Raw genomic sequence first — 13744 nt, forward strand, 5'->3', positions numbered from 1 at the left:
ATTAAGTTATGGGTATGAGTCCTCAAGTGCTGGTGATGAAAGGCTAATTAAGAGGATTAAAGGGGAGAAAAGCTTTCTTAGGAAGACAAGAACAAAGTTCATGTCATCAGATGTGGTGCAGAAGCAAACCAGGGTGCACAGCAAAAACCCAAAACCAAGCACAGGGACAGGGGTGGACAAAGGAACTTGTAACAATAGTGTAAAACCAAGAGAGTCATCAGGGAATTGGGGAGAACATTGAGAGGTAGGTACTGGTGAAACTCGTTTTGTCTTACATAACTTCTTCCTAAGACATTATTCTTTCATTGTTTTGGTGTCTGAACCATGTCCCTTCTTTGCTCCATGGAGCTGGTTTTGCTGTAGTCCAGGATGGTTGTAGATGAACAAACAGCAACATCTGTCATTGACATAATGCTTTATAGTTTATAAAGCACTTTGTATTTGTGATTGCCTCTAATCCTTACAACAAGCCTGTGAGGTAGTCAGGGTTATCAGAAACATACTGATGGACATCTGTGAGTATGATTGCGTTGGCAGACTGCTTTCATCCTGCTTTGCTTCTCCCTTAGTAAACATGGAGGTAGGAGAGGGAGGTTTTCTCCCAGTTTCCTCCGCATGACTATAATTTGTGTATTTCATAGCCAGAAGGGATGAACCATTTACAAAAAAATTGACCAACAAATGTTTATTAAGCAGCACTGTTTATAGAGCTCTGCTGGCTGCTAGAGGAGAGTACAAAGTTAAGATAAAACACAGTCCCTGTTCTCATGGAGTTTATAGTCTAGCATGTATAGTGCCTTAGAGTAAGGTGAGATCACCTGGCCCAACCCTTTCATCTTATATACCTTTTTCTTCTATGCTCAATGTCAGGCTACTGTGACCCTAACATAGACATGCTGAATGGCTAGGCAAGGGCTCAGAAGGATACTTAGAAGTCATCACTATGGCCACCCATTTGGTGATCTACGTGTAAGTCTTCTAGCAGCTTACAGTATGGGCCGTAGCATAAGACACACTAGTGCAACGGAGAACAAAGTCACATGGGAAAAGAAACCCAAGTAAATCAACTTACTAAAGCTTCAAGGCTTTGCCACAGGAAAGACTGTCTTCTCTCTCCTTCTGAAGCATATTTCAACAACCAAAGTGTAAGAAGCCAGTTTAATACCAGCCCAGAGACTCTGGCTCTTTGTGCTTTCAGGTATGGCCTATAGACAGGCTCAGAGTGGAAGTGAAGCACACTTGTTATAACTTTGGGCAGCCTTTTTTGCCTTTTTACCCCACAGACAGGATTATCTTGCCTTCCTGTTTATGTGAACACTCCCTTTTTCAGAAATGTGTTAAATGAATTGCAGATTGTTTAGTAAAATCATAGCCGAGGAAGGGGTTGGGGTGCTGTGCCTTTGGCCTCTCTGTTCCTTAGGTCACTGTATTCTCATCCTGTCCTCAGGTTTCCCAGATTGCATAGTGCAGTGATAAGGACGTTTGTCCTTGTGCAGCATTATTCTGCGGCAATGATGGCCGTCAGTGGCCTGTCGCAGATGAAGAACTACACATCTGTGGAGACTCTGGAGATCACCCAGAACCTCATCAACTCCTCTAAGCAGTGCGCCTGTGGGCACGGGCTCATGGTTGTGCTCCGTATTCCTTGCATCCCCCTGGCTGCTGTGGCATATGAGCGGCTCTATCACGTGAGGGAAAGACTAGCCCTAGAAGATCACTTTGAGATCATCTTGGGGAACCCCAATTCCGCCATCACTATCGGGAAACACTTTGTGGAACAGCTAAAGGTAAGTCAACGTTAGCTCTTTTCCCACTTCCACAAGGAGATATATGTGGATGCAGTACCGTTAGCATGGGTCCATAGCACGTTGTCTAGCCCCCTTCCTTTTATCTCCTGTGCACATGGCTTTCTGTGTATTTGATAAGAATTCTCTTTCTGCCTGGAGCCATCTTTGGGATGGTCAGCATGCGGCTGAAGAAACTGTAAGAGATTCGTTTAGAAGACCTGGGGTTGCGCCACGGCCCTGCTGTTTACTGCTTGTGTGTCCTCGGACGACTGATTCACTCTCTGTGGCCCTTGGTTTTCTTCTTTGTAACAGTGAAAGGTTGGACTATAGTCTTATCTGAGGTCCTTAACTATTATACTCAATCCTATGAACCATTCCTGTGTTCCTATGATCCAGAGCTTCCTTAAGGCGGGGGGCAGATGCTCACAGAAGGATTATGCCTTCCATTTAAGAGATGGAAGGTCCATCTAGTAAATCAGGCCCTGACCAGGAATGTGTTAATGTAGTATGTATTTTGTATTTACTTCTTTGCAAACATATTGTTTCCTCTATTAAAATGTAAGCTATTTGAGGGCAGAGACTGCCTTTGTTTTTATTTCTGCATCCCCAGTATCAAGCACAGTGTACACTGCTGTTCAGTTGTGTCCAACTTTTCATGACCCTCTGGACCGTACCGTCCATGGAGTTTTCTTGGAAAATTTATATTGGAGAGATTTGCCGTTTCCTTCTCCAGTGGATTAAGGCAAACAGAGGTTAAGTGATTCGCCCAGGGTCACATAGCTAATAATTGTCAGAGGCTGGATTTGAACTCGGGTCTTCTTGACTCCAGGCCCAGCACTCTATCTACTGAGCTGTCTAGCTGCCCACAGTTTATGTAGCAGGTGCTTAATAAATGCTTATTTATTAAATGGATGAATGGATTGTCCCTTACCTCCAGATACTCACAGTCAAACCCTCATTTTGCAGATGAAACTGGGAAATGGGGAGGAGTCCATGAATATACTTTCATTGGGAAGAACTTGGGGTGGAAGTTGGGGCACAAGAACTCAGATGTGTCTCTAGAATAGGAAAGGGGTCACCTCAAACTTTCAACACAAAACCTGGGAAAGGGAGCAGTGTTTATGATGTTGTCATGAAATGTTCTCTATATACTGCTAAACCATATATGAGAATTCCGTTTCTTATATATGAGAATGCATACTGCTCCAGAAAGCCAGGGTTATCCATGACTAGAATTGTTTAGATGTACTCTGAAGTGGTATCCTCATCTGCCAAGTGGCAGCAGGGTTGTAAGCAAAGCCCTAATATTAATCTGTGAAAAATGTGCCAAAAATTAAAATGTAACAAAAATAAAATTGGAGCTGTTGATCAAAGGAATTGGTGAAGTACTAAAGCAAAGGTTAAACTTGCTAATTTATTACTTATTTCAGTAATTTAAGTATCCTTGATGTTCTACAAGGGGGACTCTCCCTGAACTAGTGAAAGTCATAATCTACAAATGTTTATTGATTGATTGGTTATCTGTGTGGATGTAACTCCCTCCATACGTCTCTCGCTACCAATGTCAGTCCTTAATACCTCCCATGCCTTATTATTTTTGTTAATAATATTATGTTAATAATACTAATAGCTTTACCATTTATAGAAAGCTTTAAGATCTGGAAAGTACTTTACAGATATTATCTCATTTGTTCCTCACTGTAGCCCTGAGGTAGGTGATATTGTTATCCCTGTTTATAGATGAAGAAACTGAGGCTAGGAGCATTTAAGTGAATTGCCCTGGGTCACAAACTAGATTTTGGTAGATGATTTCATGTATTTCTGTGGTCAAATTCATCACTTTGTCATCAACCTGTTGGTGATAAATTTCATTGTATTTTACTGGCCTTGATCAGTGACTGTATCCATGCTAGAAACCTTATTGATAGGACCTTCCAGAGTGTGCTGTAATGAGATACCAGAGATGAACTTGAATAGAAATTGATTCATCCCTTCCTTCCTTCCTTCCTTCCTTCCTTCCTTCCTTCCTTCCTTCCTTCCTTCCTTCCTTCCTCCCTTCATCTATGTGTTTATGTATATGTACATTTTAGAAAATGTTAAAGAACCCAGCCCAAGTATAAATCCCTGGAGCATTTTATTTGAGACTTCTATATTGGCTTGACTTTGTAATGACTACCCATTGCCCCAGTGAATCCACTAACCATATACATATCTATGCGTATCAGTACATCAGCTCAGTCTCCAGCATGACATAGTAGGTAGTAGAACTGTGTTGAATTCCTTCCTGTCTGTCATATATATTAGCTGTGTGCTCGCTCATAAGCAGACCACCTAACACCTCAGTGCCTTAGATGATTGTCTGAGAAGTTGTGTCTAAGACACTGGTATATTGTGGTACGTTGGTATGTCGTATCTAAGACGTTACCATACTGGAAATTCCTTTGTTCAGTGAAATCATGGGCTCATTATTTCCTTTCCCTGCTCCTGCCCTCCACCCCAAAAAAACCCCATACAAGAAAATAAAATCATGAGACATCCAGGGCAAGATACATATTTGCAGGCATGCCAGGATTCCCTGAAATGTTTTACTTGGCCCAAGTATTTTTTCTTAGCTTCAGTCTGATTTCATTTAAGTTTTGGATTTGTAGGTGGCTGCTAATTTGAATAACGTTATTATCCATGGGATGAGGTATGTACATGTCTCCCTTTTTATGAAAAAAAATATTAACTTCAGGCTTGGGGAGTGAAAAATAAAAAAATAGAGTGTATATTTTAAATATGTGTAGCAAGAACTTTCTTATTACTCCAGAAGTAGATACTATCTGTTCTTTATAGTTGTTTTTTAAAGTTTAAAAACTGTATTGTGCCTACTTCTGAATGAACTTGAGATTTCATACGGATTAAAACTTGCTAAGAAAGGACACCTAAGATATGACAGAAAAGAGATTTTCTGAAGGAAGTCAGAGTGGTAGATGCTTTTTAGATAATAAGCTTATTCTAACGGTTGGGATATAACTTTCTAGCAGTGAAGGCAAAACATGTTGGGTCATATAGTTTTCATATTATTACAATTAAAAGACAAATTAATCTGGAGACTTTCCCTCCCTAGAATCAGACACAATCATGGCTTTAACTCATAAGCCTTTGAATAACAGATAGAATGACAAAGCTGATAATATAATAAATCTAGAAATTTGTAACTACAGATGAACCAGTCGTTTATCATGGTTTCATTCAAATCAGCAAATACTTATTGGTGGAAAGAAGATTATATTTGGAGTCAAAGGACCTGGGTTCAAATCCTAGCTGAGCCACTTATATGGCTTTGGGCAAGTCAGTTAACCAATCTGGGCCTCATTTTCCTCATTTTCCTCATTTATAAAATGAGGATAATAACATTTATTTTACCTGCCTCACCAGGTTACTGTGGGACCTGTGTTTGTAATTGTAAATCACTGTAGAAATATAGGTTGTTACAACCAGTTCAAAGCATTGACAACTGGCTTTTTCTTATGCGACAGATATGGCAGAAAATTGAAGATGCAGAATGGAGGCCTCAGACTTACCTCGAGTTAGAGGGGCTGCCTTGCATATTAATATTTAGTGGAATGGATCCTCATGGAGAATCCTTGCCAAGGTGAGCACATGAGTACAACCTATATTTCTACAATAACAGTGTCTTACATTTATTTGGTTCTTTATAGTTACAAAGTGTTGTTCTACATAGTATCTGCCCTGGAGATGCAATGCTGTAAAGTGGTTAAGGCACTGAACTTGAAGGTAGGAAGATCTGAGTTCGAATCCTGATTCAGACATTCAGCAGCTGTGCTGCTTTGGTCGAGAAACTTAAATCTCTCTCTGTCTGTTTTTTCATCTGTAAGATGATCATTTGGACAATGGCTTCTCATGTCCTTTTCAGCCCTAAATCTATGCACCGACGATTTCTTTTCATCCTCGCAACAAACAACAAACAATACAGTTTGTGCTGGTACCCCAGATATAGACGAGGACACTGAGTCTCACGAAGATGAAGTGACTTGCCCAAAGTCACGCTGATAGCAAGTTGAAGAACAGAGACTCAAACCCGTGTTTTCTGATGCCAGGTCTGGTGCTCACCGTGTTGCTAGGAAGTGTGTGCTGTTTGAGAGATGATGATGATGATGATGGTGGTGGTGATGATGATAGCAACAGCAATAATAAGTTAACATTTGTATAGAACTTACTGTGTGGCAGGTACTGTGATCAGCGACTTGCAGGTATCTCATCTGATCCTCACAACAACTCTGAGGTAGGTGTTGCTGCTACCCCTACTTTACAGACGAGTAAAATGAGGCAAGCAGAAGTTAAGAGACTTGCGTAGGATCACATAGCTAGTAAGTGTCTAAGGTCAGATTTGAACTCAGGGCTTCCCGACTTCAGGCCTGATGCTCTGTCTAGTGTGCCGCTTAGCTGTTCCTTTTTGTGTTCTTTTTCTTTTTAAAACTAGATGGGAGCAGTGTAATGTAGTGGAAACAGGTATCCCATTTGCAGTCAGAAGAGGTGGTTATGATGTGGTGCAGCAGATAGAGCACTGGGCCTGGAGTCAAGAAGACCCATGTTAAATTCTGCCTCAGATATTTACTAGCTGTGTGGCCCCGGACAAGTCACTTAACCTCTGCCTGCCTCAGTTTCTTCCTTTGTAAAATGAGGATCATAACAGCGCCTAACTCCCAGAGCTGTTGTGAAGATTAAACGAGTTAATATTTGTGAACCATTACACAAATGCTAACTATTATTACGATCTAAGCTTCACCACTTATTATACTCTCTTTTTTAAAATCAGGATAATATTTGCCCATCTCTAGACCTGTGGTACCTCTCCAGTTCTCAGAGATCTTTCAGATATATCTAATACTGGCTTAGCAATTCCATTGATTTTAGTCAGCACCTGGAGACATAGGTCATCTGGGTCAGGTGATTTGGATTCCCTAGGTCTTCTCTTACTGTCCTTGACTTAGGTATCATCTCCCTGTTCTCCACCTTTGCTCTGTCCTTCTAGTTTAGTGTTCGTTCTTTTTGGTAAAGGCAGAAGCAGCATAAGAAACTAGCTATTCTGTTCTCTCTGTTACCAATTGTCATCATCCCTTCTACCCTAATAGTGGTCTTTATCTCTTCTTTAGGTCTCCTATTTCCCTTGATATAACTTTTTTTTTGTCATTGTTGCTTAGCTTTCAACACCAGCCGCATCGTTCTGAGCCTTAATATTCTTGATACTATTCTTGTGGTACCAAATTTTTATATTTTTCCTCTTTTCTCTAAGAGTGTGTGTGTGTGTGTGTGTGTGTGTGTGTAGACATATGTCTTTCTGAAGTTAGTTGCTGAGTTTTCTGGAGGTACATGTTGGTTTCTTCAGACAATTCCTCTTTTTATTACTCATTAGAATTATTTTTAATTATGAAGCTCTTTAGACAAACATATCTAGTGTCTCCTTTTCCATTCTTGTACTTAGGTTGAATTTTTGAACCTGTATTGAAGTTTCACGAAGGTAAATTTATTTGATTAGATACTGTCCATTGTTCTAGCCTGTAGGGATCTTTTAGGAACCTGACTGTGTCCTGCTCATACATTGTTCTAGCTATCCCTGTCAGCTCTGTGTCTTCTGCAGATCGACAATCATGCTCTTTAGGCATTTATCCCAATCAGTAATAAATAATAAAGCAGCACTGAGCCAAGGAGAGTGTAGACTGTTGCCTCCGTAAGAGTAGGTAGGGGTCATGTCTTATTCAGTCTTGTGCCTCCCATAATAGTTGTGGACAGCAGGGTCTCAGTGAAGATATGTTGATGGGTTGATTTTTGTGACTAAAAGCATATAAGATCGCATATTCTGCCTGTTTTCCTTCCTTCTGTTCCTTTTTCTGGTCTATCCAGAATTCAACATTTTGGGGAAACATTTCGGGTGATAGTGGTAATGGCTGGGGAATAACTAGAGCCGTTTATCTCCTTCTCTTATCTATTCTTAGGTCTTTAAGGTACTGTGACCTGCGTTTAATAAACTCATCCTCCTTGGTGAGAACAACCTTGGAGCAAGAACTTGGCTTGGCAGCCTATTTTGTGAGTTCTGAAGTCCCCATGGAGAAAGTGACCGTAGGGGAGGTCTTGGAAAGTGACCCGGAGAAGCTGAGCAGTACAGATAACGAAGATGAAGAGATAGTGACGGAAGGTGTGTGGGCATGTATGGAGTGAGTGACTCTGGCAGGCCCTGCGGTCGGCAGGTTGACTTCTTCCCAACTGAACTCCTTAATAGAAATGGTAGACTTTGCAAGTTAGTATTGTACACATTATAAAATGGAGTCCTGAAGATACTTTTAATGTAGGTCACTATGTGCCATTGATGGTGTAGATGGTTCAAATTCTGGTTTGTTTTGACCTAGTTCTACAACCTGGTTTTGCCCCACATTTCAGACTTATTTTGTATTGGTCTCTGCTATAAATTCTGTGTTGTAGCCCAACTGCATTGCTGACCGTGCCCTAAATTTACCGTGTTTTTCGACTTCTTTGTCTATGTTCAACTTCCCTCTACATGGAGCCTCTTCTGTTTCCTTCTCCCATGGACGTCCAACAAGTCCCCATCAGGTGTCAGCACCTCCCTCGTTACTCCAGCGGTAACTGAGTTGTTTGTACCCCTCCAACATACTTACCCTGTAATACTGTGTTTTTATTTTCATAGTGTCCTCTTATTAAGTTGTAGGCTCCACTGGGATCAGGGAACTGTTATGTCTCATCTGAACTTTGTAGCTGTTGTGTAATTGAGAACAGGGCTCATACAAAGCAGGTATTTGATAACTTTGGGGGGAATTGAAATGCTAGGGAGGATACTACATAGTTTATTAGGTGAAAGTAATATCAATAACTTGTTTTGTTTTGGAGATTGAGAAGAACGGAACAATTCTGGAAAGGCTCTAAAATCCCACCTTATATTTAAAGAACAAAGAGACAAATGGAAATCATCAAAGCACAAAGTAAATTGGTCATGTTGTAGCAGTGAGTCTGAGGAAGAAGAACTCCCTGTGCAGAAAGACAAGTTTCATTTGAATTTTCTTTGTGTGCATGTGTGTGTTTTTTTAATAGGTTCTGTGTCAGAGAAAAGAAGTCCTGTCAAAAGGGAGAGATCATGCTCCCACGATTCTGTGTCTTCGTCTCTTTCCTCAAAAACTTCAAGTAAGGATTTTCAAATGGGAAAGATCATAGCAGTAGATGCTTTTATTACAGCATTTTAGAGAGGAGCTCAAGGGGCAGTACAGCTTGGTGAGAAGAGCAGTGGGTTAGGAGTCAGAGGACCCAAGTTCAAATCCTCCCTCTGCCATTTACTAACCTCTATGCTTCAGTTTCCTCATTAGGTTGATTCATGTAGCTCTAAATCTGTGATTACAAAGGATCCATTTTTTGAAATATGTTTATTATCATTTTCATGGGGATGGCGATATTATTGCTTCAAAAGAAACAATACTTGTAATAATGATAGCTAACATTTATATAGTGCTTGCTATGTGCCAGGCACTGTGCTGAGTGCTTTATTCTTATTGTCTCATTAGATGCTCACAACATCCCTGGGAGGTAAGGGCACTTATTATTCCCATTTTACAGATGAGGAAACTGAGGCAAACAGAGGTTAAGTGACTTGCCCAGCGTCATGTAGTGTCTGAAGCTGGAGTTGAACTCGGGTCTTTCTGACTCCAGGCTCAAGGCTCTACTTACTATGTCATTTAGTTGTCTACCATACAAATTATATCTCCTCTCTATACTTACGTAGTTAGAATTCACCATCTAAATATCTTGCTACCAGGAATATTCAGGTGGGTCCTGAGACCTTGAGTAATTCCTGTTTTTGATATGACTTTGGTAGTTCTTCTCATTGTGCTCTCTTGTTCTGAACACTATGCTTCTATTCATGAAGGCTAGCCTAGCTTAGTTTTTTTTGACTATCATGCCATATTATCAATTTATGTTGAGCCTATAGTCCATTAATCCCCTCAGATCTTTATTTTAAAATCATGTTATCTGTTGTTTAGCCACATATTCTTCAGGCTATATGTAGTAGGATACTTGATTTTTTTTGAACCCAAGTGTAGGACTAGGACTTTATATTTATTATATTCATCATTCCATTGCCCCAAAATTCTAACCACTAGTTGGTTGGTTATGCCACCTTTGCACGATCCTTTCATAGGTTATCAGCTAAAGCTATTTTAAGTTTAGAGTATAAAACTTTTCTTACAAAAAGCAGTGTTTCAAGGTAATACCCCCCTCATCTCTGTCTCCTAGAATCCTTTTGAAATTTCCTTCAAAACTCAGCCCAAGAACCACCTCCTACATAAAGCCTTTCTTGATTCCCCCCAACTGTTAGTACCTCTCCACCAGTTATTGGATATATATTTTGTATATGCCTATAAATATATGTATATATTTTACTATGTGTGTATAAATACATACACACACACCCATACCCATGCCCATGTAAGGTCCTTGAATGGAGAGATTATTTCATTCTTTGTATACCCAGAGCCTGGCTTATGGTAGATGCTTGTTCATTGATTAATCTATCCATTATAGTTTTCCATTGAGGAAAAAGAAACTCAGTGACTATCATCCAAGAGTTAGTACAAGTGCTGGCCTGAAACACAGCCTTTCTTTTCAGGTATGGCCTTTGGCAATGAGTCATCTCCACCGGTAATGGCATTGGGTGAGGGGGCCAGATCCCCGCATCCTTCCCTCAACAGTGTGATGGAAGATGGCCCAGCTACCTGTGAGAAGCAGGGACAGAAAGTAAGTCAAGGTGTTCAGACTACCATCAGCAGGCACTGCCCTGGGCCAGGAGAACAAGACATGTGCCCGAATCCAAAACCCAACTTTAAAAGTGTCCAGGTTTCAGTCACCTCCTCATCTTCACCATATTCTTCCTCTTCCTCCTCTTCCTCTTCTGCACCGACTTCAAATGCTTTCATCTTGCAGAACTCCCAGTGCTCCATGACCAAAGGATTGAAGCAACCCCCTGTAGTTTTCCTGCCCAAGTTGGTGTATGACATGGTTACTTCCACAGACAGCAGCGGCCTTCCTAAGGCATCTTCCCTCCTGCCCTACCATTCGGTCATGTGGGCCAGTTCTTTTCGCCCTCTCTTGAGTAAGATGATGACCTGCACGGAACAGTCTCTTTATTACCGGCAGTGGACTGTCCCCAAACCCAGCCACATGGACTACAATAATAGAAATGAGGGCAGAATGGACAACTTTCACCCCAGGAGACTGCTTTTGAGTGGTCCCCCTCAGGTACGTAATCACAAGCTTAGGGTATGTTTAGTGTTCTTGATCTTGGCTCTTTCTTATTCCTATCCAGCAGTAGGTTCTTAGGCCAGGAAAATAATTCTCTATTTGGGATTTAAAAAAAGAACCAAAAGTGTTTGCTCTAGTTAGAGCATCTACTTAATCAGTCAGCAAGCATTTATTATGCATTTATTTTGGGCCAGGAACTGTGATTAGTTACAAGACTTAAATGGGACATTACTAATGAAAGGGGAAAAATATGGTCCCTGATCTCTAAGAGCTCATATTCTGGTAGGGGAAAATAAAATGGAGAAAATTGTTCATGCAAGTTTTATACTGTGGAAATGGAAGGTCATCTCCAAGGGATTGCAGTAGGAGTGTGTGTGTAATTGAAGAAAAGATGTCCTACAAAAGGTGGAATTATAACATTTCTCAGAATGTAGTAGATGTAGTGGAATTGGAGTCAGAAGACCAGAGTCTGTGTTTTCTTGACTCTGTCCCTAAGCAACTGTAGAATTTTGATCTGGCAATTTCACTTATTGCTTCAGTTTCCTCTATAAGTGAAGCACTAGATGATCGCTAATGTCTGTTCTGGTTCTGAAATTCTGTTACCATGGAGTCTGTGGTTTTACTCTTTCTTCACTATATGTGAACCATATGATGGTGCAATTCACCTGACATCTCCAAGATTCAGCTCCTTTATCTGCAAAATGGGGGTTGTATTCTTTGCCCTCTATACCTCACAGGATGGATGTCATGTGAACAAAAACTCTAAGGTGTTATACAAATGGAAGAGATGATCACCACCAGTGGAGCTGCAGTGATGTCTTCCTGTATTTTAAAAATAAACTCATGATTTTGATTTGGGTCAAGCTCTATAGTTGGTTGTAAGAGAGGATGCTAAAGTTGCTGTATCTTGCTTATGGACTACCTCTGTAAGCCTTCTTGGGTGAAACATACATATTGGCAGATGGAAATCATCTGGATGAAGAGACAAATCTTAAATTGAGGTTTACAAACAGTAGTTGTGATTCTCTGGTGGTTTATATTTATCAGATCACTTTCTCATCAGTTATCTCAATCATGTCCATAACAGTCCTGTGAAATGGGAAGTTATTTTCATGTTACAGATGAAGAAACCCAGGGTTAGGGAAGGATTGCCCTAAATGCTAGTGTCCTAACCTAGAATTTGCCACTTGGATGAATGAATGAAGCAATTATTAAGCAGTTAATATGGGTGCCAGGGTTATAAACAGAAAATTTAGACAGTCCCTGCTCTCTAGGAGCTCACATATTAATGAGAGAGACAACACAAATGGAGGGTTTCAGCTGTAAGTCAGGTGGAAAGGTCCCATGGCCCTTAAGGTGCAGTGATGAAGTAGATGTTCATGTCTTTTCTTTAATGCCATTTCTACTGATAAAATCCTTTCAGCTTCTGATGCTGAACCATTTGACTGAGTGTGACAAGAACTTTCTTTTCTTAGTCTTCCATAAATGTTGTGGTAGCAACGACAGGAGCCATTACCAGGTTGCATTTCCATAGGGATTGCTTCTGAGGATAATTTTGTGAGCACTGGATGAGTTTTGGGCTGTCTCTATCTAAGGGAAGATGCTGGTCAAGGTGTGGAGGTGGTTTGACTTGCCTGGCATGTGCCGTCTCCCGTCTCTCCTTGAGGAGGGCTTGCTGCTTTAGCTAGGTTGGCTTATTTATTAGTTATGTGAACTTGGGTAAATCCCTTCCCCTCTTCAAATTTTAATTTCTTCATGTAGAAAACAAGATTTTGCAACTATGTGCTCTCTCTAAGGTCTCTTCCCACTCTGTGATCCTCTGATTTAGTACATGCCTCACAGCTGGCAGATGGGGTATTTGGATCTTAGAGAGGGAAGGTGACTTGATGAATTCCACAGAGTACCTGAGTAGTGACTCAAACCCTAGGTAAGTCTTTTGACTACCAAAGCCACAACTCTTTCCATGATACTCTGCTTTACAAAGCTAATAGTAGACAGAACCAGGGCTGACATATCATTCTTCTGTTTTTCATTTTAGTACTTTCCACTTCAGCAAAAATGAGTATATAAATGCTAATATAGGCATGTACCATGTTGCTGTATTGATTGGTCATTTAACTAAAGATTTTCATACTACTTTTATCACTTAAACACTCTGGTCTTCATTAATTGTCCAATGTTTTATTGTTAAATGTTTTCTACAAATGTAATTGATTAAAACATTTAATATAGCCCAGGCTTGTTTTTTCTTTCTTTTAATTCCCAGTGATGGAAATTTTATGGTTATCTCCAAGGAACTTAAGTTCATAGTGTAGTGGGAAGAACCCTGGACAAGCAGCCATACGACCTCATTGTTATTTCCAGTCCTGCCACTAACTAGTTACATGACCTTGGTTAAATCCTTTTCCTTTTTTGATCCTTTTCCCCCACACTAGATAAAAAGAGGAGTCAGATTAAATCATCTCTAAGGGCTGTTCCAGTTATGCTTTTGTGAAAGTCCTTTTTGTTTTCAAAATTCTCATACCATTCTTCTCATTGGGACAGAAATGTCATTCTATGTCATTAGTACTAGGGAAAGCAAGAATAATTATGATTTATATAGAAAATCTCTGGCCAACCAAGACACTGACTCACTTCATCTAACATTTGGC

At 40.4% G+C, this 13744-nt stretch overlaps 1 protein-coding gene across 1 annotated transcript in view; it reads left to right on the forward strand.

The window, feature by feature from the left end:
• GREB1 (growth regulating estrogen receptor binding 1) overlaps positions 1 to 13744 on the forward strand; it is a 134232-nt gene that overhangs the window by 77565 nt on the left and 42923 nt on the right. The window contains exons 17-21 of the mRNA XM_036751873.1: positions 1448 to 1787; positions 5309 to 5424; positions 7787 to 7986; positions 8895 to 8984; positions 10462 to 11090. Of these exons, the coding sequence (XP_036607768.1) occupies positions 1448 to 1787; positions 5309 to 5424; positions 7787 to 7986; positions 8895 to 8984; positions 10462 to 11090 (1375 nt within the window). The remainder of the gene's footprint in view (positions 1 to 1447; positions 1788 to 5308; positions 5425 to 7786; positions 7987 to 8894; positions 8985 to 10461; positions 11091 to 13744) is intronic.

This window comes from Trichosurus vulpecula, chromosome 3, assembly GCF_011100635.1.
Source record: "Trichosurus vulpecula isolate mTriVul1 chromosome 3, mTriVul1.pri, whole genome shotgun sequence".
NCBI lineage: Eukaryota > Metazoa > Chordata > Mammalia > Diprotodontia > Phalangeridae > Trichosurus > Trichosurus vulpecula.